General features: G+C 41.6%; 1 protein-coding gene across 1 annotated transcript; it reads left to right on the plus strand.

Annotated features, from left to right (window-relative positions):
* Nucleotides 1-6,334: 6,334 nt before the first annotated feature.
* Nucleotides 6,335-13,359, plus strand: LOC128626364 (olfactory receptor 7A17-like). Its single transcript, XM_053658512.1, has 2 exons — nucleotides 6,335-6,483; nucleotides 12,423-13,359. Exon 2 carries the CDS (start codon nucleotides 12,436-12,438, stop codon nucleotides 13,357-13,359), a length of 924 nt encoding a protein of 307 aa, XP_053514487.1. The 5' UTR covers nucleotides 6,335-6,483; nucleotides 12,423-12,435.
* Nucleotides 13,360-27,771: the final 14,412 nt, after the last annotated feature.

Below are 27,771 nucleotides of genomic sequence, written 5' to 3' on the forward strand. Positions count from 1 at the left end.
AATGCTACAGAAAAGTAATTGGGCATTATAATGAAATGTTAAAGTGTAGTCAGGAAATGAAAAATAACTTGATGAACAATGGGGGCGGGGCAGAGGATAAAAACTGAACCATGAGTCTAGCTATGTGGGCAGCCACCAGATAACAGAATCTTATATTCTGGCTAAATGATTGTGGTTAATTCTCAAATTAGTGGAGAGTCAGTGCAGGGTTTATGGCAAGTGATGTCCAGAATCAGTCTCACCCTGTGGAAAGGTCGTCCCAGATAAAGTGCTTATCTTCATGTGATGTTATCAAAGTCATAGATAAAGATGATGAAGTGAATATAGCATGATGGCAGTAGGCAAATTCATAGAGAAAAAGAGGTTACCAGAGGATGAGATAAGAAGAAATGAGGAGTAATTGCTTCATACATACAGGATTTCTGTTTGGGGTGATGGAAATATAAGGTGGTGATGCTTGGACATCGTGAATGTACTTAATGCCACTGAATTCACATTTAAAAATGGTTAAAATAGAAAATTGTTTCTATTTTGACAAAGCTCTACCCATTCAAAAACCTTCCTCAACGTGAGAATTCATTCCAAAGAGAAACAATACTAATGAAAAGAATGTTGAACCTGTTTTTTCAACATTTTAGGTTGTTTGACATTTGAGAATTCATACTAGCAGAAAACCCTAAAAAAATATTATAGGAAATAGTATATTGGACCTACAACCATATTGATTATCAGGGAATGTACAACGGGTTGAATTCTACATTCATAGTAAAGAATAATCAGCTTTTCTCCAAAATAAAACTGTTCACGAGGCCCAAAGACTTAGCCTCAAAGTGGCTTTGAAATGTAAAAAATTTACTGAAGTATGTAATTGAAACAATTTCAGAATATCAGTGAATTCACAGTAGAAAGTAAATAATCATTGTCAGCTATTGCTGTAATTAGAATATTTGTTATAGAGAATCATCCAAAATTTTAAAACAAATCATTACTTTTAGTGTGCTTGAAAATGACAATGGGATGGATGTCTGGATATGTGTAATTACTAAGACTATAAACTATTGTAAGTCCTGACTGGTGTGGTTCAGTAGTTGAGTGCCCACCTACAAACCAAAGAGTAGCTGCTTTGATTCCCAGTCAGGGCACATGCCTGAGTTGCAAGCCAGGTCCCCAGTAGGGGGCATGTAAGAAGCAAACATACATTGATCTGTCTGTTTCTCCTTCCCCATCTCTCTAAAAATAAATAAATTTGTATATTGAAAAAAATTTGTTTCTATTTTCTTCCATCTTGTTGAATATGTACAGTATTGCAATCTTAAATTCTCTATACTTTTTAGCACATATTTCATGTGTTCAAGTTTGCTATCTGGAGATTCTTATTTTCTTTCTAAGCCACATTACCATGGTTATTCATGCTAAGTGTTGGGTCCTTCTCTGTCTAGGCATCTCTGTAGTGTGGCACTTCTCTAGCAGATACTAGGAAGAGGTCTTGCCATTATTTTCTGGGAAGTAGCACTGAGTCTACAGTTTTTGAGTTCTGTGAAATCCCAAAGTTGACTCCAGAAGCTGTTCTAATTGTAACAGCAATGCTCAAGGTGGGGTTTTCTGGGGTAACCTCACTGACTTTTTTGTTTTGCTTCCTTGTTATAGGTGAATTTAGACCTCTGTGAAGTCCCCTCAGCACCCCAACTTGGGGTCAGTGACAGAGTGCAATCTTTACTCAGGGGAAAGGGTGATTTTTTAATTTTTCTCATTAATTTAACTATTTTTCAAGTACAGTTTTCTGTCTTTTACTCCCCTCCCAGACCACCCCAATAGTGATTCTTTAGTAAGCATTTTTGGCTTTGAGGACAAAGTACTCCAGAACCTGACACTTCCAAGGGTGATGGAAGGTGAGCTTTGGGAGCCTATAGGACAGCAGGACTCAATGGCTCTTTTTCCCTGTCTGGAATGCCAACTGCCTGAAAGCCCCCACTGAGCCCCTGTGCTGTGTCCTTTACCGGGTCCATCATATATTTTTGCTTCCCCTGTTTGTTCCCTCTGGCCCATCTTTAAATGTTTCAGTGAGCAGATCTCTGAGGCATACATGTACATTGACCAGGGAATCCTTTGTCAAATTACAGCTGTTCAAATTGTTGACATTTCTGGAGGAGAGACCAAGGGGATCTCCCACACTGCCATTTCTCTGACATCACTCCCCTTTACCATCTTTAAAGCCAGCAGTGTAGCATTTTTAATCCTTGTTCTGATACCAACTCTATCTTCTCCCTTCCTCTTCTACATTCAGAGAACCGTGCATATTACATTAGCCTCCTCTACATAGTTATTGTCAATTGTACCTTTTTAACTTATTTATCATTATAGTTAACATACCAAATCATATTAATGTCAGATGTATAACATAGTGATTCAATATTTATATAGTTACAGTGATGACTACAGTAAGTTTAGTAACCACATGTCACCATACTTAATTATTACAATGTTATTGACTCTATTCCCTATGCTGTACTTCACATCCCCATGACTTATGTTATAACTGGATGTTCATGTTTACGAATCCCCTTCCTGTTAATCCCATTCCCACACCCTCCCTCTCTAGTAACCATCAGTTTGTTCTCTGTATCTATAAATTTGTTTCTCCTTCATTTTGTTATTTATTTTCACTTTTAGATTGTACTTTACTTTTTTCCCAGGTCAAAGAGATATCTTCTACCATTTCTCAGCGTGACTCAGCTACCTGAACCCTAGATCCTACTCCAATCCATGCATTGCTATGTTTTCTATCTTCTAAGTAATTCATTGAAGTATAATTGTATAATACAACTGGAGCATGATTAAAATATATAAAGTGCCTGGCTGGCGTAGCTCAGTGGATTGAGCGTGGGCCTGTGAACCAGAGTATCGCGATTCAATTCCCAGTCAGGGCACATGCCTGGGTTGCAGGCCAGTTCCCGGCAGGGGACGCATGAGAGGCAACCACACATTGATGTTTCTCTCCCACTCTTTCTCCTTCCCTTCCCCTCTCTCGAAAAATAAATAAAGAAAATATTTAAAATATATATATATATATATATATATATATATATAAAGTGATTAATAAAAGCCATAAAAATTATAGTCTGTACCTCATGTTTCCAGTTGTGTATAAGTCAAGAAAGTGCACAATAAACTTTAATGGCTTCTCAATGTAATTATTGAACCAGAGCCTCAATTATTTTATTTATGAAAGTAAAATAGAATAGGACATGTAACTTCAGATGAATGTTGCAAGAAATAATGAGATGTGGACATGTTTTGTTGGGTCGAAATAAATTATTCAAAGGTAAAACTGTGTGTATGTTCATATGATTATTTGTGTACATTTTATACACATATGTGTATACAAACATAGAGACATATATAAACTCACATTTGAAAGAAAACTTAAGAGAATGTTGAAAATGATAAAAATTAATAAAGTTAATATAAAATTTAATATAATAAAATTTTAATATAAAACTTAAAGATGGAGAAATTTAAACACAAAGATTTAAAGTAAATGGTACACATAAATTAAAATGAATTTCTTTTCTTATAGTAATGTCTCAAAACCATAAAACCTGAAGTCCATTGACCTTTTGGCAACAAGAAATTCTCTACCAGCCAGAGAGGTTGAATATCTACAAAATGATTATATGAGACTTCCACTTAAGGGGGGAATACAATGCAAAATGCCTATACCCAGGGGAGGCTAAATTAATGAAATGAGACACTTTATCTCAATTTGCTAAAAAATTTCTTTACATAAATGCCTGTTTTCAATTATTATTTTTTTTAAATTTATTTTTTTAAATTGATTATGCTGTTACAGTTGTTCTATTCCCCCCTTCATTCCCCTCCACCCTGCCCCCCCATCCCCACCATTACCCCCCTTTAGTTTATGTCCATGTGTCTCAAGTCCTTTAGGTTCTATATTTCCCATGCTATTCTTGCCCCCCCATCTATTTTCTATCTACTGTCTATGCTACTTATTTTCTGTACCTTCTCCCCCCATCTCCTCCTCCCACTCCCCTGTTGCTAACCCTCCTTGAGATCTTCATTTCTATGTTTCCACTCCTGATCTAGCTGTTCTTTTAGTTTGCTTTCGTTTTAGGTGTGGTTGTTAATAACTGAGCTTGTTGTTCTTTCACTGTTCATGTTTCTTTAACTTCTTTTTCTTAGATAAGTCCCTTTAACATTTCATATAATAAAGGCTTGGTGATGATGAACTCCTTGAATTTGATCTTATCTGAGAAGCACCTTATCTGTCCTTCCATTCTAAATGAAAGTTTTGCTGGATAGAGCAATCTTGGTTGTAGGTCTTTAGATTTCATGACTTGGAATATTTCTTTCCAGCCCCTTCTTGCCTGTAAGGTCTCTTTTGAGAAATCTGCTGACAGTCTGATGGGAACTCCTTTGTAGGTGATTGTCCCCTTAGCTCTTGCTGCTTCTAGGATTCTCTCCTTCATTTTAATTTTGGCTAATGTAATTATGATATGCCTTGGTGTGTTTCTTCTTGAGTCCAACTTTTTTGGTACTCTCTGAGCTTCTTGGATTTCTTGGAAGTCTATTTCCCTTGCCAGATTGGGGAAATTTTCTTTTATTATTTGTTCAAATAATTTTTCCACTGGTGGTTGTGTCTTTCCCCCTTCTGGTACCCCTATAATTCGGATATTGGAGCGTTTAAAGATGTCCTGGAGGTTCCGAAGACTATCCTCATTTCTTTGAATTCTTGCTTCTTGACTCTTTTCTGTTTGGCCATTATTTGGTTTCTTCTGGTCCACTCCATTGATTTGAGTCCCAGTTTCCTTTTCATCTCTATGGGTTTCCTGTGGAATTCCATTTATTTCCCTTAGTTTAGCCTTCATATGTTTCTCTAATTTGTGGCTATAATCAACCAGATCTGTTAGGATCCTGATGACCAGTGTTTTAAACTGTGCGTCTGAGAGTTTTGCTATTTCTTCGTCGCTTAGATTTATCTCTGGGGCTTTGAGGTCTTCTTGCGACATTTTTGGTCTGTTCTGGCCCTTTAAATGTGATAAGCGGCACCTTGGACTCCCAGGTCGCTGGGTTGTGACGCTGTATGTGGGGGCGTGGTCAGAGCGGGGAAATGGCGGCGCCCTCTACTGCCGTAAGCCACGGGGACCGCCGGCCCCGGTCCAACCGCCCACTCCCTCGCCTGTCCGCTCGCCGCAGATAGGCAACCGCAGTCAACACGCAGCACGGCCTCCCCACTGTGTCCTCAGCAGTCGCTCACCAGGTGGGTTGCTCGTTCGCTCACTAGGTCCAATCCTGGGTTTGGAACCCAGGCGTCTGGATTCGCGCGTCTGGATTCCCCGCCTGGGTCCGTCCGACCGGAGTCCTCCTGTGCAACTCCTCACGAGACGCCGGTTTCGCCCCTTACCGGTCAGGCTGAAGAATTTGTTGTTAACGGACTTCCGAAAAGTTCAATTTTCCGTGTTCTGGCTGTGTTTTCTGTTGCTAATATTTAGTTGTCCCTAAACTTGGTTGTGTGAGAAGGTACGGCACATCCACCTATACCTCCATCTTGGCGGAAGTCCTCTGTTTTCAATTATTAATGCTAATGTAAAATTACCACACCAGTGATTTAAAACACAAACATTAATGCTCTTATATTACTGAGGTATCATGGGGCTAAGTCAAGATGTTTGCAGGGCCAACTCTCTTCTGGAGGCTACAGGGAAGAATCTTTACTTTTCTGTTCCAAGCTTAGACTACAGTGAGAAAAAATCTTACTGTATTTCTTATAAGTAACCAATACTTCCTAGTGAGGGACTAAATGAAAGTTCTTGTAATATGAGGTTGAAATTCCAAATTATTTTAGACAACGTGTCATGAAGCCCAGTGCGGAACACTAACGGTTTAATCAAAGGAACTTAGTCCTCCCCCTTGTTGAAAAGAAAAATAGCAATTTTCTGTGGACATGAGGGGCCAAGTCCCTGCCTCAATTTAATATTTAGGAATTTGAGTTTTCTAATCCAGACTGCAATCTTGGTCTTATATTTAGAAAATTTTTAAATGTGGGTTTGGATAAAGTGCTGAGATGTTAGTCTTCTGGACCCAAAGGCTTAATGAGGAGGAACTAGTAAAATTCAGACTCACTGAATGTGCAAGCTGGTCTTTTGAGAACACAGAATCTCCAAGAAAATGGTCCCTTCTCTCTAGATCCACAGGGAAATCATGCAATTAGAATTTGGAATAACAAGATGGAAATGTACCTAATGAGCAGACACAGAGAGCTGTAAATAGTTCCTCATCTCCAGTCACTCAGCATGTGTGACCTTGGGCTGGTTGTTGCTTTTGGAACACTAAGTTTGCGTAGGAGACCAAGTTTGCCTCCTTCCTGCTGTCTTGCCGGGGCAGAGAGCTTCAGCCTCCATTGTCATCTATCCAGAGGCTGGACTTTCTTCACCAAGAGTCCATCCTCTCAGAGCTCTGGATTAGGTAAGGCCAAGGGTGCAGTAAGTGCTCTAAGAAAGGATCAGAGAGAGCCATAGCCAACAAGGGAATTCACCTGAGGTCTTTTGACAGCCATCAGCCTGTAGTTTGCTTGCCTGATTAGCTAGTTCATGATTTGTTTGTGATGCTAAAAGGAGAAGTGAACATTGAAGTCAGCAATACATGGGTCATTGCTCACAACTCCCTGATGGAAGCCTAATGGAGGTGGCAATGGGAGGCACAAAGTATTTCAAGTGAAAGTAGAACATGTGTAATTAATTTTGCCACTAAATGGAGTAGGCAAATAGACTAGTAGGTTTGGAGAGCTGTCCAATAAAGTGAAGGCAGTTCTTCATTTTTATCATGGGGCATACTCAAGACTGTTTCACATTGATGAGACAGATCCATATTCAATATATGTCTTGCAAATATTACCTTGCAACAATGGTCATGAGACCTATATTCCACAGTATCTTCTTTCACTCTGGGTATTCGATTAGCATGAAAAATCGTGTATTTGATGAGTAAAAAGAGGTGTGCTAAATAGCTTAACTTTGCCATCACTTCATTACCTGTGACCTGAATACATTTGTGGGTTAGTCATTCATTTGTTTCCTCTATTGTAAATTGTCTGCAAATTTCTGCCATTTGCAGAGTGGGGTCACCATGCTTTGATTACTGTTTTTTATTGCATATTTCTAAACAAAGAATTGGAGGTGATTTTTCCCACCAACATTGTTGTTGTCCTTGAGTACTTTTGTGTACATATATGTGGAGAATTTGAGTATATATTAACTGTGTGGGCTGAAATGTATGACTCAGTCACCTTGTATTCTCTCCATTGCTTTATTTTTTACTTTTCTTACTGGCAAAAAATACAGCTGTTACTTTTATATTCCTCACTTGTGAATCCTTGCTATGAACAAACAATGAGAGTAAATGTCTTTCTATGTACTTAGCACTAATAAATCACCCTACACAAATACTGCCAACCCGGTCACATTTCCATCATTCTTTATTGCTCCTTGGCCTTCTGTGGTTAGCTCTATTTTAAATTAGGCATCATGTTCCACCGACCTCTGGAAGGCTTTCTTTTTATTTTCTTTTTCTTTTTATTTATTGATTTTCATTTTCACACAGTAGTTTTAATGTACATTCATGAATTCAGCAAAGGCATAACACACAAAAATCAATGTATGCTGGAGAGAGGTATGCACTTAAAAACATTTAAAAGACTAACTCATTTTGCTTTACGACCCCAGGTCTTTTAGAAATTCGTGATTAATTTATAAATATTGGAACTAGTGCAATATGAACATAAATATACCATATAACTAAGCAATTCTTCAGTTAATTATATATCCAACAGAAAGGGGTGCATGGGTATTTTAAAAATATGAACAAACTGTTCACAGCAGCATTATATTTACTTTTTAACAATATTTTATTGCTGTTCCAGTACTTTTCTGCCTTTTCTCCCCAGCCCTCCCCACCTCCCCAGCCCTCCCCACCCTTTTCCCCTCTTTCCAACCCCACCCCCTGTTATTGTGCCTGTGTCCTTTCTAATTGTTCCTATAAACCCTTCACTCTTTTCCCCCATTATTCCCTCCCCCCTTTTCTCTGGTCACTGTCAGCTTGTTCTCAGTTTCAGGGTATTTGGTAACATTTTTATTGCTTGTTGTTTTGTTGATTAGGTTCCTGTTAAAGTGGAAGGCACTCTTTATAATGATTTGACTGAAGACCACCTGTCCCTTTCATGAGCAAATGTGAATCCACATATCTCTATGTAGGAAGAAATTGTAACTTAGATACTGCTTTCTCCCTGATTTTAAAAAACTCTTTATAACATTCTTTTATTTGCAAGTCTTTGTCAGTTTAATCTGGGATCAGTGGCCCTTGTTGATATTGTTAAGTTATTATTTTCTGTCTTAATATAAATTAATTTGATTCTCAATTATTTTTCACACAATAGTTTTGTGATCAGTATACTTAACCTAATTACATTGCTGCTGGTAATCTTTATTCCATAAGCTCTTAGTTTCTTTCTTTAAATCTTGTCTTCCTATATTATGCTCACATACACCCTCATGTGCTTTTGTACAGATGCATGAACAGCATTCTCACCCTCAGAAATGCTCTTTATCTATTGTGCGGTTTGTTTTTCTATGTGTCCACTCTTCCTTCCTACTCAACAATACCTATGGTGTCCCCTCCAGTCAAAAAGCGTGTAAGACACTGATTCATTATTTCCATGTCTACATAATATTCTGAGGTGTGGCTGTGCTAGTCACCCTTGAAGTCTAAGGTATACTTTTTTAACACATTGCTGTTATAACAATATGTGAAAATATTTTGAGATTGTTACATTAAAACTCTGGTTCTTCACCAGAGGCAATATATTGTTCCCCTAGGGGCCACTGAACAATCTTTGGAGACATTTTTGGCTGTCACATGGGAGGTGTCAGTAAAGTCCAAGGATGCTCTGAACATCCTGCCATGGCCAGGAGAGACCACTCCTCAGACAAAGACCTGGCCCAGGATGTCAGTCCTGCAGAGACTAAGGAGCCCTGCCTTAGAGACACGGGTCTTGTAGTGCGTGTAGCTGCCCTCAGATTGTTCTCTCAATGTTGTAACACTTCACAGTTCTGCCAGGAAAAAACAGGGCACCCCTTTGCTACCAGTTTAAAAGTCTGCACCCCAGTCAATGTGACATTTCTCTAAGTTTTTCTCCAGGCTTACAGGTGTGAAAGAACTTTTCTGTTGTTTGCTGAACTTTTTCTGATTTTGATACAAGATTCATATTTGATGTTTTTTGAATAATTTGAACATTACTACATGCTTACTATTTTTTCATTGTCAGCCTTTTCAATGAACTTTAAAATTTGTAGTGGTTGGAAGTAGAAGAGGGTAAAAGGGGGATAAACGTTGACAGAAGGGGACCTGACTTAGGGCACTGAACTCACAATACAACATACATGTGATGTATCAAAGAGTTTTGTACCAGAAACCTACATAATTTTATTAGCAAATGGCACCCCAATAAATACAATAAAAATTAAGAACATAAAAGTATTATTTCTTAATGACTTCAGGGATGTTTTGGCCATAAATATGTTTTGCATTTTATTTGTTAAATATGTCTGTGTTTTTACTACTGAGTCTCTGACTTGATTAGGGTGGTTTGGCCCACACATCAATATTAATATATACTTTTCCATCTGTTCACCTAAAAGGACTGATTACTCTTCCAGTGAGTAGGCAATCCCCCAGATTTTATGTAACATGACAGAGGTAGGGGATCCACTGCATTTTCTTCTAGGTGAATGTTTGCTTTTTTAGCTTTTATCCAACAATCCAACCTTTCCAAATATATAGAAAAAGAACCTTACCATGTGTTAAATGCACTTATATCCTGAGGCCTAATTCCTGAGTCATCCAAGAAATAAAACTGAGCCTCTGCTTTGCCACCATGTCTAGGAACATCAGACATTACCTTCTGTGTCTGTGCCTTTGCCAATGTAATTACGAATGCATATTGCTATTTGTACCTTATTTTCATTACTTTTTGATGCTCCCCTCATTTTCTTGAACACATGCTAAATCACTTTGTTTAACGAGGTTTTATTCTCCCTGCCATTCATTTTATTAGTTCAGTTTTCCTTAAACGCGTTCCTGGGTAAGTGCACAAATATATACGCACACATTTGTAAAAATACAGAAGTGATCAAAGCAGGTGAAGCCCTGTTTTTTTTTTCAATTTTCAGTTTTGATTTTTAATTCATTTCCAATTTTATCTCCACACTGTATTTTTGGTTGGCCCAGTACAGTGAGTTGTCTCCATTTCCCCCTCACTACCCCCGTCACAGTACTGTGATGGTGAAGGCACAGCATGGTGAAAGAAATGTTTGCATGGTAACGTGGACAGGCTTGAGTCACATGAAGAAAGTTAATCAGTGTAAAGGGACGGATTGTCATGGAGTGTGCAGGCTTTATTTGTCACGTCCTAGGGAGGCTTTTGCATGTTGGATGAACACTAGAACCAGAAAGAGACAGTCCTATTGATTTTCCAAAAATGAGATCCAAACCTAAAGTCCAAGAAAAAGAAAGGGGCCACATGAGAAAAGTGAGGGAGGGGTTTGTTTCATCTGCATTTTAATCTTATAAAAACCCACTCATCAAATAACTATAGGAGAGGCACAGGAAAAAACAGTCTTCTACTACTTGATATTAAAAAGATTTTCTTTGGTAAAATACTAGTGTATGTTGTTGCTCAGTTTTCACTTGGTGTAATGAATCTGCAAGGTGTTTCCACACCATGTGTAGATAACTACCTTTGTGTTTTGGATGAATATGTCTTTTTCTCCTTTATTATTTTTGCTTGACGTCAAGGGAGTATACTTAGGGTTGGAAAGCTGCCAGAATCCAAAGACATTTCTTCCTCATCATCTCTCAAAGATCACCTGAGCTTCTTATCAATAGATATTTTTTCTTCCTCGTGTCCATTTTTTTCTTTGCTCTCAGTCTACATTTATGTTTCTTTAAATACAGGGCATAAAATGGACATTGCAATCTGGAATCCCATGCTTATTTGTGCATGCAGGCTTACCATAGCTGTATCGAGGTATTATGTCTAAATTCTTTTTGGAAAAGATACTTGATCAGGACAGCTTGAGTTATGTGTACTCATAGCCTAAATAGTGAGTGAGACAAACATGGAGATCACACACATGAGGTGGCCATGGTGATTGTGCCTGTGTGTGCCTCATAAACTGAGAGCATTGCTCAGAGCAGGGGTACCTAGACTCATGTATTCCAAGGTGACTTTTCACAAAGTGGGCAGAACTCTTTCAAAAGAAAGAACTAAGGAGGATATTTTTTTAATTCACAGAATGTTTTTGCAACGGGAATAATAAAGTGCTTGGTTTACATAATTGTGTACAAGGAACTCTCTGTGACTTGAAGTTCCAACAACAACACACAGGTCCCATTTAATATTCTCTAACACCATCTCTCCTGCCCCTGACACACTGGCTGGTTCTGAGCCTTGATTTTCTAAAACCACCATCTTCCTCAGGGCCTTTGCATTGGCTGTTCTTCTGCCTGGCAAACACTTTCTCCTCCTTAGGTTCCCATTTAGTTTTCTTTGAGGTGCCTGTTAAATTGTTGCCTGTTGGTAAGCCTTGACTAAACTCTATAAAAAAGAACACCCTCAGCATGGATATCCCTGGAGAACTTCACCATAAGTGAAGTAAGCTTCTCAGACAAAGACAAATACCATATGGTTTCACTTATATATGGAGTCTGATGAACACAGTGACCTAACAAGCAAAACAGAGACATATGGATAGATAAACTGCAGGATGACAGGTAGTAAATGAGAGGTTAGGGGGTGGGGGATTGAGCAAAAGAAAAAGGACTCATGGACATGAACAACAGTGTGTGACTCTGGGAAAGTAGGGAATATCAGGGAGTTAAATGGTTATAGGAAAATTGCAATAAAAATTAAAAAAATAAGAAGCATTTATTTTCTCTATCCACTCTCTCCATGTAATGTGATTTACTTTTCTATATAGCATTGGCACCATTGGATATGTTATAGTATTATTTTTGCTTGATTATATTCTTTGTCCATTTTTAGTTTGTAGAGACTTTTGTCTTTCTCATTCCATACTCTGAACAGTGCTTGGTACAAGTCTAAAATCAATATATGAGTCTATTCCTCAAATGCATGAACAATATCCCCAATAGAATAGCAATATACATGGTGTTTGAAGAATGAGTTCATGGTAGAAAAAAGGGAACTCTAATGATCAATGGCAGTAGACATACCTTAATGGGAACCAGATCCTAACCCAATATGGAAATTAGGTTTTGCATCATAAAAAACATGTACCATTTATTCTCAGTTACTAGTGTAAAAATTAGTTTCTTCTATTTTTTGGTAGTCACTGGCACCACATGGAACCAGGCAATGTTACACAAATTTCAGAGTTTCTTCTCCTGGGACTATCAGAGGAACCAGAACTGCAGCCTGTCCTATTTGGGCTCATCTTCTCCATGTACCTGATCACTGTGTTGGGAAACCTGCTCATCATCCTGGCTGTCAGCTCCGACTCCCACCTCCACACGCCCATGTACTTCTTCCTCTCCAACTTGTCCTTGGTAGACATTTGTTTCACTTCCACCACCATCCCAAAGATGCTGGTGAACATCCAGACACAGACTAAAGTCATCACCTATGCAGGTTGCATCACCCAGATGTATTTTTATATACACTTTGGAGGGTTGGATGACTTCATCCTTACTGTCATGGCCTATGACAGGTATGTGGCCATCTGTCACCCCCTGCACTACACAGTCATCATGAACCCCCGCCTCTGTGGGCTGCTGGTTCTGGGGTCCTGGATCATTAGTATTCTGAATTCCTTGTTAGAAAGCATAATGGTTTTGGATCTGTCCTTCTGCTCAGACTTGGAAATCCCCCACTTTTTCTGTGAACTCAAAGAGGTGGTTCAACTTGCCTGTTCTGACACCTTACCTAATGACATTGTGATGTACTTTTCAGCAGGGCTGTTGGCTGGTGGACCCCTTACTGGGATCATTTATTCTTATTCTAAGATAGTGTCCTCCATATGTGCAATCCCATCAGCTCAGGGGAAGTATAAAGCATTTTCCACCTGTGCATCTCACCTCTCAGTTGTCTCCTTATTTTATGGTACAGTCCTAGGTGTATATCTTGGCTCTGCTGGCACCCACAGCTCACAGTCAAGTGCAACAGCTTCAGTGATGTACACTGTAGTCACACCCATGCTGAATCCTTTCATTTACAGTCTCAGGAACAAGGACATAAAGAGGGCTCTGAAAAGATTACTTGGTAGGTAAGCTTTTCAAAAACCAACTGTACATGGCTGAGAAAGTCCCTCAGAATGTTCAAAGTTTAAGAGCAAAAATTACTGACACAAGTTAATACAATCTTTGGACCATACATAATTAGAAATTCTCATGTATCTCATGGGTTAACATGAATTACATTAGCATAATTTATTCTCTTATGACATATACCATTCCAAGTAATATTTCTGTTGTTTTAATGAAAGAGTAGTCATGTATTATACTATTCTTTTGGACTAAAGTACACTTGGATGCTGAGGTCATGTATATAGTTTTGTTGGAAAGAAACATCTGATACCACAATTTTCATTTTCATGGTCATCATTATTTTCTATAGCACTACATTTACTATGCTTCTTGATAATGTAGACTTGAACAAGGTGGTAGGTTTTATAGCTGGTCTCCTGGGTTTATATACTTCATTGTATTATTCATCTGTGTGTCCACATGCCTACATACCCCCTGAAAAAAACTGACTATTAAATCCATGTTCCCAAGAAGAGATTACTATGAAATATACATTTTAGTAAATAGTTTGACCTAATGTGTAACAGATGACCATACATACAATGAAGCAAAAAGTGCCAGACAACTTATTATACAAAATATTTTTATGCTGCACATCTAGTCATTGAAGTGTGGAATATGATGTCCATGTGTGAGGAATGAAGAATTACATGGAGTGTTTTGTGTTTTTTTTTTTGAAGTATTCTCCTGTTTCTGCTTGAAAACTTTCAACGTGCTCCCTACAAATGGGACTCCTTCTAGTACTCTAAATGAAGTGTCTCCCCTTTTCCAAATGTTTCCAAATCTACCAAAGGGAATGTTATAGGAAAATGAAGCAACCAGACACTGAGGGATTCAGGAGTATGAGGTTTATTAACGTGCACGATTCCAAAGGAGTCAATCTCCAAATGCTGAGCCCCAAAGAAAGGATTCTTGGGGTTTATATAGTCAATGGGGTCTTCCTGTCTATGTAGCAAAAGCAGGATACAGAAGCAGAATGCAGTAATTAGTTCTATCTACGGGGCAGAAGCAGAGTACAAAGGCTAAATGTGAAAATTACTTCTATCAGTGGGGGTGCTAGTCCCAGTCCTTGTGACTATCCTGCTGTTTGCTTTTCCCAGACAGCCTTATTGTTCTCCCAGGGCGCCTGGGGTTTTGGGTGAGCAAAGGTTTTTCAAAGTTTATTCCCCCCTTTTATGCTAAACAACACTAGTGCTTGTTTTAGCATAACAATATTCTTGTAGGAATAAACAAATCCCCCCTCTTCCTGGATTCAGAGCATTAATGAGGTTTCTTTCCTCATCATTTTTCTCCCCCTGTGATCTACTATCAGGGAGGGGTTCTGAGGCCTTTTTCTCCTTTTGGACTATTATATACTTCTTTGTAGAACTACTTACATAGTTCTAACAAAGCAACCAAAGATTTAGAACAAAAATAACACAGATGGTGTAAAGACCAGGTGGTTTCCCTTGCTATCACCTATAATTCCAGTTCTATTATTGCAAAAGAGCAGTCAGCAACCAAGTTTTTCAACCTAAAATACTTTCATGTCTTTGCTCCCTACTTGCACTGTCCCAACTCCAGGTACTGTAAATCAGGAAAGAGTACACATCTGTGTTTCAGGTCGCTGGCACCGTCAGCTGTATCAGGCAGGATCTCTAGTTAATCTAAAGTTATGTGGCATTCTTTCATGGTCTACTGGCAAGAGTTCTTATGTACCAAGTTCTAGTCAAAGTCTCTCTTGCTTTCTGGGCCACGCAGCCAAAGGGAGCACCCCAAAGCCTTGTGGGCTTCTTCTACTAAAGCTACAGGGGTCGTCACTCTGCCCTAAACCACGTGGCTCCCTCTTTCACCTGGGTAGTTATCCCCTCATGTCCTGGAGCTGATCTTTTCTAAGCTCTTATACAGGCCTCCCCCCTCAGGGGCTCTGCTCCTAGTTACATCCTGGGTAAGTGACTTCATTCCCCCAGCTCTAAGCCTGGCCACACTATTTAACACATCCACGAAACTAGCCAAAGGCCACAGATATGTCAAATAATCACTCTAGAGGTCAGCTGCAAAACCGTTGCTATACAAAAGAGCTCTCAATGGCCCTGCTCTATTCATCCCTTCCCCCTGGGGGGTGAGGACATCTCAATATTTCTTGGACACCTCAAACTCCGGACTCTATCCTAAATCCTTTCCAGGCACCCCCCTTGGATGCACCCTGTATCAATATTCCTCCTTTCAGATTTACACCCACTTTATAATCATATAAAGGAAAATGCACGAAGGTCTCATCTTGTTGTAACTGCTTCCGGCTGGAAATGGATGCTGTCCTACCTACCCTTGGGTCAGGGGTGCCCTGAAAGTAGGGGTGCAGCATGGAGGGAGTCCTTCCTGCAAGGGGAAGGACCTTACAGGGTCCTGGTCAGTTGGCTGTCACCAGGACGTCACAGGCTTGGTGTCCAAAGGCTGGCATTACTGGACTGTTGGCATCCTGGTCAGGTTGTATTCTGGAGGTGACAGATTTAGCAAGAAATTGGAAATACAATTAAATTATAACTGTTAATTGACAAAGGCAGGGACTTCAGTAAAGAATGGCTTATCTAGTGGAAGGTGCACAAGGCATGCTCTGCCTATCCAAGACTCTTGTGGCCTACTATACTCCACTTGGGCTGAGGGGAATACATTAAGATTTCCCTCCTTTCAGATTTCTGAGCCCTTTCTGTCCAAGCTATCAAGACAGAAAAGGGAAAATCAGTTCTAAAGTGAAGCCCACAGACTGCCCCAACCTTTTATTAACTTAACTACTTAGTTCAACCAAACCATTGATTCTCAGGAGGGCGATGATGAAGATGGACTCCTTAAGTGAGGCTTATATTGCTACTAATTACTCATAGGCACAGGCAGGTCATAGGTGTACGCCCTATGAAAACAGAAGAACATACAGGTTAATTCACACAACAATCTCCAAACCAGTCTCGGCACCTGTGAGACTGTCTTTTGGGAAGACATTCCATTGCAAGGTCCTCTGCACCTTTAAATTGTACATCTTTAGTGATATCACAAACCAGGTTTCAACTCTTTAATGAAAACAAACTTTCAAGACAGCTGCACCATTCTGATGTCCAATACTGAGCATTGTGATCTTCCTTGAACTACAGTTTTTCTCCTTAAGATCACCCTCACTGTTATTACAGGGACTACTTTGGGTCCTACTTTTGATTTTGGCTGTTCATTTGCATAAACACACCAAAAGCAGCCTGGATCACTTGTGATCCTTAAGTCTGCTTTGCTGGAACTCACACAGGGAACTCTTAGATTGACTTCTCAGTCTGCCCCTCAGGGCACAGAAGCAGAACCACACATCTGCCATCTGGCTTCACCTGTACCAGTTGTTTCACTAAAATCCTTGAGCCTCTATTGTGCCTACATGTTCCTTTTTAGCCATCTTTCAGGAAAGCAAACTTCATTCCTTCCCTGGAAAAACTGGCATGAATCGCACAACCAACTAAAGTACCAGGCTTTTCTCGTGGGCTTTCACTAGCTTCACAGGTCAATCCCAGTTCCTCTGAGCTTTCTGGTAACGACCAGAACCTATATATGCCTCCTTCAGGCATGACATTCCAGTCAAAGTCCTGGTTAACAAAACTACTATTAATGACTGGTCTTATTGGTTTTATGCAAAGAAACCTTATGTCATCACTCACTTCTTCAGAGTGCTAAATTCTGGAGGGATCAGGTAGGGAGAAAAATACGAAGCATGATGGAAAATCCTTTTCCTTCTGATACCTACTAAGATTGCATCTATGTGTCTTATACTTTCTATCACTAACCCTATATAATTCCTTTCCAAAACTTTTGCAAACTTTTATAACCTTTTACATATCTTCTATCCGCACAGCTTTCTACAGGCTTTTAGCAACATTCAAAAAAACTTTTACATCTTTTTATATACTTCTTTATTTACAAATCTTATACTTTCTATTGTTCATTTTCTTATAGAGTATGAAGTTTCAAATTTTTCCGAAATCCTCAATTTCCTTTCTTAGAGTACATACAGAGCAAAACCTGAAACACAGAGTTCTGAAACAATACACAGGTAGAGGCATTCTCTTGCACCAATGCGTCCACTGGTGCCTTGCAGAGACATGCTCCTTCAGGCCCGGTCTCGTGGCAGAGACATGCTGCTTTGCCTCGGGCTGAAATACTTATCAGCCCCAAATGACCCTTCCTGGGTCCCGGATGGCAAAGGCATTCTCTCCAACCGACTACAATGACCTTTTCTAGGTCTTCAGGTACACAGGGTTTCTGATCAGAAACAACCAATGGCAGAGAAATTTGCCCTTTTCCCACAAAACCAGAAAACAAGTAGTTGAGGTTTCCTTTATTCTAGGTTTAAAACTTTCATATTCTTTATATATATTTCTACTCATCTAGATTTAATTATCATTCTCTTTTAATCTTGGTTCCTTTCCCACACTGGGAACGACTATACTTAAACTCAGTGCTTAAACTCACTATGTGGCAGCTAAAAGTCCCTAGCACTTAGGTATCTTCTGCTAAAAGTCTCTAGATTCGCAGGGACATTTTGCCCCTTTCTGAAGCTTAGACGTTGTAAATACCCTATAAATCAGGTGGTCACTCTTGGACTTCAGTTCATGACCTTCAAAACCAGAGCCATTACTATTAGAACCAGTTACACAGAGAACCTGACTGCTGCAGTGCCCACACAGCAGTAGCATGCAGCCTATAATCTAAAGAGAAGCCATATCCAGGTCCAAGATGGCAATGCCGTGCATGCTCTGTCCTCCAGGTGGGGCACTCACGTGGCTCATCTATTTTACCTACAATGGCAGCACCCCAACTCTGGTTCCACTCACCTGGGAAGGTCTCTCAACTCCTGTTTCAGGAGCCCAGGAAGCCCCCAAGGCCCTTTCTACCCACAGGCCTGGGGGCACCATAGAGCTGCCCCCCATCCACTGGGGGTGGTGCACTGATGCTGCAGTCACTAATGGAGGCAGGGCAGAGGTCCCACCCACCTCTGAAGGTGAGTGCCCTGCAGCTCCGTTTTCGAGAGCCAAAGCAGCTCATGGCAACCCCTGCTGCGGTGGGTGAGCAGAGCCTACTTGCAGAGGCTGCAAATCTATGGTAGAGACTTCTCCCACTTGCAGGGCAGGAGAAGCCATAGTGGGCCTCACCTCCCTAGAAAGCAGTGTCACCACGCAAGTTACTGCTGTCTGGGGTCCCCCATTATCTATTCTGAGGATGGGAGGAGGTCTCCTAAAGACTAATTCACACAGGGCACAGCCCAAAGGGCTAGGGGCACTCCCAACCCTAAGCAGCACCAGCGGCAGCAAATCAGTCCAAGGCAGTCTAGCCTCTCGGTGGAACCCAGCCAGAGCTTCCCCGAGAGTCCGGTCCATGCCCTCCACCCTTTCCGTGCTCTGGGGTCAGCATGCAGTGTGCCCACCCTGCCCCGACCTGTGCCCCTTCTTCATGGACACGCAGCACCCTGTCTTCATTAGCAGTTCAAACAGCTGGCAAGGCCCCTCCCAGCACCAGTCTCAGGTTGATGTGGCTGAAAGGAGGTTATCTATACACCGATAACACTGGGTCAGTCTCCTTCTCGGTAAATGATTTTAGATCTCTGGCCAGGGCCTCTCCTAGGGGAGTGGGAGAGTTTCTGAAGCCCTGTGGCAGTCTGGTCTGGGTCCAAGCCAGCTAACCTGAGGACTGTAGGCGCCTGTAATCCTGGTCTTTGTCACCCGCCAGTGGGCTTTTCTTCTTTCCTTTTTGGGCCACTCTCTTTTCTAGTACCCCTTCTCTTTGCAGTAGTCGCACTGGTCTCGTTCCGTGCTCCCGAAAACGGAGCTGCAGGGCACTCACCTTCGGAGGTGGGTGGGACCTCTGCCCTGCCTCCATTAGTGACTGCAGGTCTATTTCTTTTCTTAGGCAATCTGGTGGCTCCCTGCTTCCAGGCAGTATCTGGTTTCCTAAAGGACCCACTGCCAGGGCCGCCAGCACAGGCCCAGGAGGTCTTCACAGCTCGCTCCTGGCTCAATCACGGGGCTTGACTGGGGCTGCCCTGCTTGTCTTCCTGGCTTGCCTGTTACTATGAGGTGGACTGTCCTAATTATACCTAAGTTTAGTGTTCCTTCAGGGGGCCAGGCTACTCCAAATGTTGGCTACTCAGAGGCGCAAAAGACCTCTAACTGACCGGCGTCTATGCTCGGTTCCTGGACACAGAATCAGTCAGAGTTTTGCAGCATGCAATCTAACACAGTGGAAGGTCCCCCACCCATGGTGATCCTCCCAGAACGACGCAGACAAACTAAGAGAAGGGGGTTTCATTTCGCCTGCCTGGCCTGCTCCCTCGCAGGACAAAGTCGGTCTTGGCTAAGGTTGCCCCAGCAGAATTCGGGGTTAGCTGCCAACCGTTATGCCATATGACCTGACATGGGAACCACAGGTTGGGGCCCACTCTTGCTCCGTAGGACCAGCCCGTGGAGCCACAAACACAGTCACTCACACTTTCACTCTCAAGCACTCTGAGTTTAAACAATCCCTCCCCGGGTGAGGGTCAAGTGGTCAGACTCAGCAGGAATCCGACCCAGATTTCTGATTTGAGGTGATCAGCCTCTCTCTGGTCTCAGGTCAAGTTCCCGGGGCTCTTACCGATTTGGCACCTCTGGTCTGGGGTCAGGCCGTAGTCCGAAACCCTCACTTCCCACCTGGAATGCGGGCTGGCAGCTGTCGCCCCAACCGGACGGGGTCTGAGAAATCTCAGGGCACGTCACCCCCACTTCCCCAGTTGGACCTGCGGCTGCCTCCCCGCTTATCCAGTCGGTGATAAGTGAACCCGAATATGTGTAAGGTCGCTTCCCAGTCAGGGAACCAAATGTTATAGGAAAACGAAGCAACCAGACACCGAGGGATTCTGGAGTATGAGGTTTATTAACGTGCACGATTCCAAAGGAGTCAGTCTCCAAATTCTGAGCCCCAAAGAAAGGATTCTTGGGGTTTATATAGTCTACGGGGTCTTCCTGTCTATGTAGCAAAGCGGGATACAGAAGCAGAATGCAGTAATTAGTTCTATCTATGGGGCAGAAGCAGAGTACAAAGGCTAAATGTGAAAATTACTTCTATCAGTGGGGGTGCTAGTCCCAGTCCTTGTGACTATCCTGCTGTTTGCTTTTCCCAGACGGCCTTAATCGTTCTCCCAAGGCGCCTGGGGTTTTGGGTGAGCAAAGGTTTTTCAAAGTTTCCCACATTAGGACAATAAGTTCCAATATGAATATCATACACTATATATCTCATTTATACTCAGGAAGGCATTCCGTGTTTCTGATTAAAGGATGAATCACGCATAAGTTAAAAGCCTACCTAGTGATGTGAAAAGGGATCACCAATTTTCCTGCACGAATGTGCACATCATTCCATCCTGTCCTGACTGCCTGAAGGGAACCTCAGTGGACTTGCTTTGATGCCGTTATCTGAAATATATCTGATTAAAAGCAAGATAGTGAATGTCGTTCTCCATCAGTACAAATGTTAAAAGTATAAAGTAGCAGATTATTATAATGGCTCTCAGTTCTGTTTGCTTTGATTATAGCATCAGTTTGCTATTTCTATATAACAAGCACTCTGAAAAGCAAATGGTTTAATATAACTCCTTTATTTTCTAATTAGTTGGTATAGTGGAGAGGTGTTCTGATCTCTGCTCCTCTCCTCATGAGTCTGGAGTCAGGTATGGGTCAGCTGGGGTGTGTCTCCTGACCTTGGCTGGGCTTTCTAATACACTATTACTCAGCTACTGTGGCTGATCTAAGGAGGCCTTGGCTGGGTAAGTGAGCTCTGTCCACATGTTCCCTACTCCTCTGAAGTTCCACCCAAATTTTTCACACAGCTGAGCCAGAATTCCAGGTGAGAAAAGCCCAAATGATAAGGCATGGTAAAGCATATGGTCACTTCAACAACATTTATCGACTAAAACAAATAAAATATCCTAAGTCTATCTCATTTCAAAGGTGGAGAAATAACTCTTCCTCTGGATGGGAGGAGTTTCACGGTCACGTTTCCAAAGACTGGAAATGGACAAAAACTGGGGACAACTCTGCAAACTGCCTACTTTCCACTTGTGTAAATTCCAATTCAGTCAAGTTTTATTTCTGCATCCCCCCCAACAATGGAATGATCTTAGAGAAAAAAAAATAAGTTTAATGAGCCGCTGTGGAAATTCCACTTTAGAGGTTCAAACCCCTCTGACTATGAATATCCCTACCCCTGCCAGCCCCCACCTGGGCCAGCTTGCCATCTTAAGGCTGAAAAGAAATAAAACTTTTCCTTTCAGGTTTCTCAAGTCCAGGGACTTAACTCTTGGATTAACAGAGCTAGGTATCTTTACCTTTCCTTGTACCATCTCTTTGGGCTTCCTCATGTAGACAGTGCTTTTCTTTTTATTGGCCTGCTCTCCACATATTCATAATGATTCCCAATCTGATACTTGTATTTGCTGGGGGCGGGGTGCCTGTGGATGGACGCATGGCTTTTGAAATGCAGATACAACAGAGAATGAAATTTGAAAGAGGAGGGGGTGTTGCTGCATAAATTCCACTGTGACTATCCTGAATGTGAGGGCTGAGGAGAGATGAGAATTTCTGGAGACTGCAAGGTACCCCTGAGGGAGGGCATTAAGTGATTTCACAAGTGCCCATCAATGTCAGGTTCCTTTGTAGTGGAGGGCAGCTTCTGTGACCACCAACTATTTACTTATGCATAGAAAACGTCTCTAAATTTTTCATTTGTTCTTACTAGGGCATTCTGGGAATCTATATTAATAATTATCTTCTGAAGGTCTTCTAATTTCTCCAGGCTTTTTTAAAAAAAGTCTTCACCCTGGATATGTTTATTAATTTTACAGAAAGAGGAAGTGGGGGGAAAGAGAGAGAAAAACGTCAATGTGACAGAAAAACTTTGATTGGTTGCTTTCCTATGTCCAACCAGGATCAGACCGGTAACCTGGTATGTGTTCTCCGGGAATGAAACCACAAACTTTTAGTGTATGGGATGATACTCCAACCAACTAGCCATTTGTGTGCATCAATTACAAATATACAGATACATTTATTACAACAGTGTATTGAGTTTGGGATGGCACTAAGCTTAACAGGAAGTTCTGCCACAATAAAGACTTCAATAAATTAAACCTTTATTTATTTATTTATTTGCAAATCACAGGTGTAGAGTTGGGGAGGAAGTTCAGGGCTACTCTGACAGTCTCATGAAATTGTTAAAGAAATTGTCTTCCAATCCATGAACATGGTACATGCTTTTATTTGTTTGTGTCTTCCTTAATTATTTTCTTCAGTGTTATGTGGTTTCCTGAGTACAGGTCTTTTGCCTTCTTGGTTAGATTTATTCCTAGGTACTTTATTTTTCTTGTTGCTATATCAAATGGGATTTTTTCCTGATCTCTGTTTCTGATATTTCATTGTTGGTGTACTACATGCCTTTGATTGTTGAATATTTACAGACACTTCTCCAAGGAAGACATACAGAGAGACCACAGACGCATGAAAAGATGCTCAGCATCACCTGCCATCGGAGAGATGCAAATTAAAACCACAATGAGATATCACTTCACATCAGTCAGAATGGCTATCATAAACAAATGAACAAGTGTTAGAGAGGATGTAGAGAAAAGAGAACCCTAGTGCACTGTTAGTGGGAATGCAGACTGGTGCAGCCACTGTGCAAAACAGTATGGAATTTCCTCAGGCTAAAAATGGAACACACTTTTGACCTGGGAATTCCATTGCTGCCATTATATCCTGAGAACCCAGAAACACCAATCCAAGGGAACCTGTGCACCCTAATGTTCATGGCAGCACAATTTACAATAGCAAACTGCTGGAAGCAGCCTAGGTGTCCATCAGAAAATAAATGAATCAAAAAACTATGGTACATTTACACGATGGAATGTTATGCAGAAATAAAGAAGGAGCTCCTCTGCTTTGCAACAGCATGGATGAAGTTGGAGAGCATCATGCTAAGTGAAATAGGCCAGGCAGTGAAAGACAAATACCATATGATCTCACCTGTAAGTGGAATCTAATCAACAAAACAAACAAGCAAGCAAAGTATAACCAGAACATTGAAATAAGAACATTCTGACAGTAACCAGAGGGGGGGATAGGAGGAAATAATGGGGGGAAATAGGGAAGGGTTTTCAAGAACAACTGAAGGAAACATGGACAAAACCAGTGGTGGGTGGGATCAGAGGAGGGGAGTGGAATCAGTGGAGGGACGTGGGGATAGCTAGGGTAGTAGGGGGAAAATACAGCCAACTCTACTTGAACAACAATTTTTTTAAAAGGGCATATAAGCCAACAAGAAGAAAACAATTAACATTAAAAACAACTAAAAAAGTAATAGTCTTATTTTTTATGCACCATGATTCCCAGTGTGTCTCTTCAAACCACAGAAACCCTTAAATACTTCCTCTAAGTGCTCTCAAGTGTATTCTACCAATCCCAGATTATGAGGAAACACAGTTGTGTCTTCCAGAGGTCTCATGAACATTTCCACCTCCTGGCCCTTTCTTGGGCTATAGAACAGAAACCCCACAGCAAATGTCCTATTCCAGAGTCTGGAAGGATATTCTGGATTACCAGAGTATCCTCTTTGTCTCATCTGTCTTTTATGGTGTTAGGCTCTGTCCTGGGGCATCCCTCCCCCTGTTTCAGTGCTTCTCATTTCTACCGCCTATGTCATGTCTGTTCACCTCACTTAACCATCTGGTTTTGCAGCCTTTGTAAATATTTATTGAGCAATTACTATATGGTAAGCACTAAAATATATTCTGTGGAGGAAGAAAATACTAAGATTTGTTCCTTCTTTTAAGCTCCCAGTCTAAACCTAGACAAAGTCATGTAAATAAATAAAAGCAATACTGTCAGGTGTCACTGTAATCTTGCTGATCCCCAAATAGTCAACTCCTCCTGCAGTCCACAAAGACTTCACACATGAGCCTAAAATAGCATTGAAACTTGAAGGACAAGTGGAGTTATATTCCAGGTGCAGAAGGAAATAAGCACACACCACAAAATGCCACAGAAAAGTAATTGGGCATTATAATGAAATGTTAAAGTGTAGTTAGGAAATAAAAAGTAACTTGAACAATGAGGAGCAGAGAAAAACCTGAACCACGAGTCTAGCTATGTGGGCAGCCACCAGATAACAGAGTCTCATATTCTGGCCAAATAAATTGTGATTAATTCTAAAATTAGTGGAGAGTCAGTGCAGGGTTTATGGCAAGTGATGTCCAGAATCAGTCTCACCCTGTGGAAAGGTCATCCCAGATGAAGTGCTTATCTTCATGTGATGTTATCAAAGTCATAGATAAAGATGATGAAGTGGATATAGCATGATGGCAGTAGGCAGATTCATAGAGAAAAAGAGGTTACCAGAGGATGAGATAAGAAGAAATGAGGAGTAATTGCTTCATACATACAGGATTTCTGTTTGGGGTGATGGAAATATAAGGTGGTGATGCTTGGACATTGTGAATGTACTTAATGCCACTGAATTTGTAACAGGGTACAGCCAAGGAAGGGTCGAAATAGGGATTTGTAAGGGGGGTTAGAACTCAAGAGTGTTCAGGAAATATTAGAGAAAAATATGCATATGATGTCCTCATCCCCACCAGTCTGAGCTGGGGGATGGGACAAATGGACCACGGCCCTTCACAGCTGTTTTGTACAGCAACAGCTTTGCAGCTCATCTCTGGCATGGTCATTTAACATATCTATAACCTTTAGCTGTTTCATAGATATGTTAAATAGCTGTGACCATGCTTTGAGCCAGAGGGATGGAAGAGACTTCCGCCCAAGATGTAACTAACTGGGAGGCAACTTCCCCACCACCCCCCTGTTACTAGGCCTGCATGAGAGTTTGGAGATGATTGTCTCCATGCCATGGGGCCATGCCTGCCTGAACTCACTATGGCAGCCCAGTAAAGCTGGAGGAATACAGGAATGCTGGCAAGTATAGCTGATTGTGGGAGGAGTCGGAAATGGGGCTACAGAGGAAAATTGGCATGGGGATTTAAACTCTGGTGAGGCAGCCATACAAGTTTGGTACCACAAGGCTTTTGCAGAGATTGGTGGCTTCGCATTGTTCCCTTTTGCCACATGGCTTAGGATGCAGCAAAGACCTTGCCTGAAAGAAAATAGGTAAAGAGACTGTTGCTATTGGGCCATGAGAAGGTGCCATGTGGCTTTGGATTAAATGGAGATTGTGGAAGTGACACACTGATGGTGCTGGGAGCCTGAACCACGAACCTCTACTTCTTTTCCTGAGATGTGGTACCCCACACTGGGCAGAGGTAGAAGGAAGGACTGTGTGCGTCTGTGGGTGTTCTAAAGGACTTTAGTATTGTAATGAAGGCATTAAATTATTACTCTAACTCTTTATAACTTTTAAATAAATAATTCCTTTTCACCAATTTCTGGCATCAAAAGACATCTTTCCTTTGGTGGCAGGCAAAGCAAACCTAGTATGGGGGAGGAACCCCCAGGGGAAAAGGCAGGGTTCTTTCAGTAATAGTATATCATCCACCCCCCAGGTCTGTTCTGTAACAAATTCACATTTAAAAATGGTTAAAATGGGGACTTCTGGCCAAGGTGGAGGCATAGGTAGACATACTGTGCTTCTTCGCACAACCAAAATAAGGACAACAACAATTTAGAAAACAAATAACAACCAGTACTGACAGAAAATTGAACTGTATGGAAGTCTGACAACCAAGGAGTTAAAGTAGACACATTCATCCAGACTGCTAGGAGGAGTGCACTCGGGCAACTGGGCGGAGGGGGTAAGAGAAAAAAAAGTGGTGGCTGGCAGACCCTGGCGGGTGCACAAGGCAGCAGCGAGAAGACCCAGCAAGGTGGCAATTGTGGAGGGGATTGGCACACAAGGCAGCTTGCAGAACCAGGTAGTCCCACATTCACACACTGATAAACCAGGCAAAACTGGGGAGCCAGACAGATCACTCAACTCGGCATCCAAATGTGGGAAAATAAAGCCTCAAAACACCAATAGAAAACACCTGCAGGGCTTTATGGACAAGATGGAGGTGCAGGTAAACACACTGTGCCTCCTCACAAAACCAAAATAAGGACAACAACAATTTAGAAACAAAACAACAACCAGAACTGACAGAAAATTGAACTGTACAAAAGTGGGACAACCAAGGAGCTGAAATAGACACATTCATCCAGACTGGTAGGAGGGGCAGAGTTGGGAGGTCTGGCAGAGAGGGGTCTCAGCAAAAAAAGCAATGGCACTGGGCGCACAAGGCAGCAGCTGACAAAACTCAGGCACGCAAGTCAGCAATGGGCAGATGCTGGGGGGCACAGGCAGTGGCCTGCAGACCCCGGGCATGGGGTGGCAGCAGGCAGACCCAGTGAGGTGGCCATTGTGAAGTGGGGCACAGCGCACAAGGTAGCTGGCTAACCGGGTGGTCCTACATTCTCAATCAGATAAACCAGGTGAAACTGGGGAGTGAGACAGACCACACAACCCAGAGTCCCAGTGCAAGGAAATAAAGCCTCAAAACACTGATTGAAAACACCTATGGGGGTTGAGGTGCTGGGAGAGTCTCCCAACTTCACAGGAGAGTTTGTTGGAGAGACCCAAGGGTCCTAGAATGTACACAAGCCCTCCCACCTAGGAATCAGCACCAGAAATGCCCAGTTTGCTTGGAGGAAGTAGTGGAAGGGACTGAAATTTAACAGAGAGTGGAGTAAATGCCATTGTTCCCTCTCAGACCTTACCCCCACATATAGCATCACAACCCAGGAACAAGGTTGCCCCACCCCAATGAACAGTAAGGCTCTGCCCATCATATGTAACAGGCATAACAAGACAAAAAAAAATGGCCCAAACAAAAGAATAGATCAAAGTTCCAGAGCAAATACAACTAAGCAACAAAGAGATAACCAACCTATCAGATGCACAGTTCAAAACACTGGTGATCAGGATGCTCACAGAATTGGTTGAATCTGCTCACAAATTAGATGAAAAACTGAAGCTCCGCTAAGTGAAATGAAGGAAAATGCACAGAAAACCAATAGTGATGGGAAGAAAACTGGGAATCAAATCAATGGAGTGGACCAGAAAAAAGAAAAAAAAAAACAACCAAACAGAAAAGAATGAAGAAACAAGCATTCAAAACAATGAGGAGAGGCTTAAGAACCTCTTCGACATCTTTTAATGTTCCAACATCCAAATTATAGGGGTACCAGAAGGAGAAGAGGAAGAACAACAAGTGGAAAAATTATTTGAATAAGTAATAAGGAGAACTTCCCCAATCTGGTAAAACAAATAGACTTCAAGTATGTCCGGGAGGCT

This window comes from Artibeus jamaicensis, unplaced genomic scaffold, assembly GCF_021234435.1.
Source record: "Artibeus jamaicensis isolate MK-2021 breed Jamaican fruit bat unplaced genomic scaffold, CSHL_Jam_final scaffold_537, whole genome shotgun sequence".
NCBI classification, from domain to species: domain Eukaryota; kingdom Metazoa; phylum Chordata; class Mammalia; order Chiroptera; family Phyllostomidae; genus Artibeus; species Artibeus jamaicensis.